At 35.5% G+C, this 1,001-nt stretch overlaps 1 protein-coding gene across 1 annotated transcript; it reads right to left on the reverse strand.

The window, feature by feature from the left end:
• Nucleotides 1–530: 530 nt before the first annotated feature.
• On the reverse strand, nucleotides 531–683 carry LOTGIDRAFT_149121 (hypothetical protein; the record flags this gene model as incomplete). Its single annotated transcript, XM_009052420.1, has 1 exon — nucleotides 531–683. The coding sequence occupies one exon, from the start codon at nucleotides 681–683 to the stop codon at nucleotides 531–533; it is 153 nt and encodes a 50-aa protein (XP_009050668.1).
• Between the last annotated feature and the right edge of the window lie 318 nt (nucleotides 684–1,001).

Below are 1,001 nucleotides of genomic sequence, written 5' to 3' on the forward strand. Positions count from 1 at the left end.
CTAATATTTTAGACAGTCCAAAATGCCATTTTTGTATTCAGGAAGAAACAATTCAACATATATTTATTCATTGTCCATCCATAATTGAATTGTTAAATCTAATATCAGATATGATTGGAGTTTTTTTACAATCGACTGGTTATAACAACCATGATTTCCATACTTGGTTATTATTTGGGTATCCTGTTAAAAATACCTCTGACAATTTATTTCTTATTTTAGTTTTTTCAACTGTTAGATTAGCTATTATGAAGAGGAGAGCTATGTATGTTAAGTCAGGGAAACTAATCAATATAGTGTGTTTGTTCAAAACTATGTTTACCAATCAAATCAAATATATACAACAAATTTGGAAATCCAGAGGTTATGCCAATAAATTCATGTTGACTTTTGTTTTTAATCCATACATAAAAATCACTAATGACACTGTAAATGTAAATTTTAATTAAATAATATTTTTATTTTCTGATTTTGTACCTTTTGCCTTTGTGTGCAATATTTTTTAACTTTTCATAACTTGTATTTTGTGATTATATTGTTCCTGTAATAAAATAAGATAAAAAAAAAACCAGTTCTCGTCCGATCACTGAAGTTAAGCAACGTCGGGCTCGGTTAGTACTTAGATGGGTGACCGCCTGGGAACACCGAGTGCTGTAGACTCCCTTTTGCGCTGGAGACTCCATTTTGCTGGTATTTTCCCCTGTTTTGCGAGAAAGACCCGCCAGAAAAATTTCTATATAATGTCTATGGCCATACCACGTTGAAAGCACCAGTTCTCGTCCGATCACTGAAGTTAAGCAACGTCGGGCTCGGTTAGTACTTGGATGGGTGACCGCCTGGGAACACCGAGTGCTGTAGACTCCCTTTTGCGCTGGAGACTCCATTTTGCTGGTATTTTCCCCTGTTTTGCGAGAAAGACCGGCCAGAAAAATATCTATATAATGTCTACTGCCATACCACGTTGAAAGCACCAGTTCTCGTCCGATCACTGAAGTTAAGCA

Source organism: Lottia gigantea (assembly GCF_000327385.1).
Source record: "Lottia gigantea unplaced genomic scaffold LOTGIsca_18115, whole genome shotgun sequence".
Taxonomy (NCBI): Eukaryota; Metazoa; Mollusca; class Gastropoda; family Lottiidae; genus Lottia; species Lottia gigantea.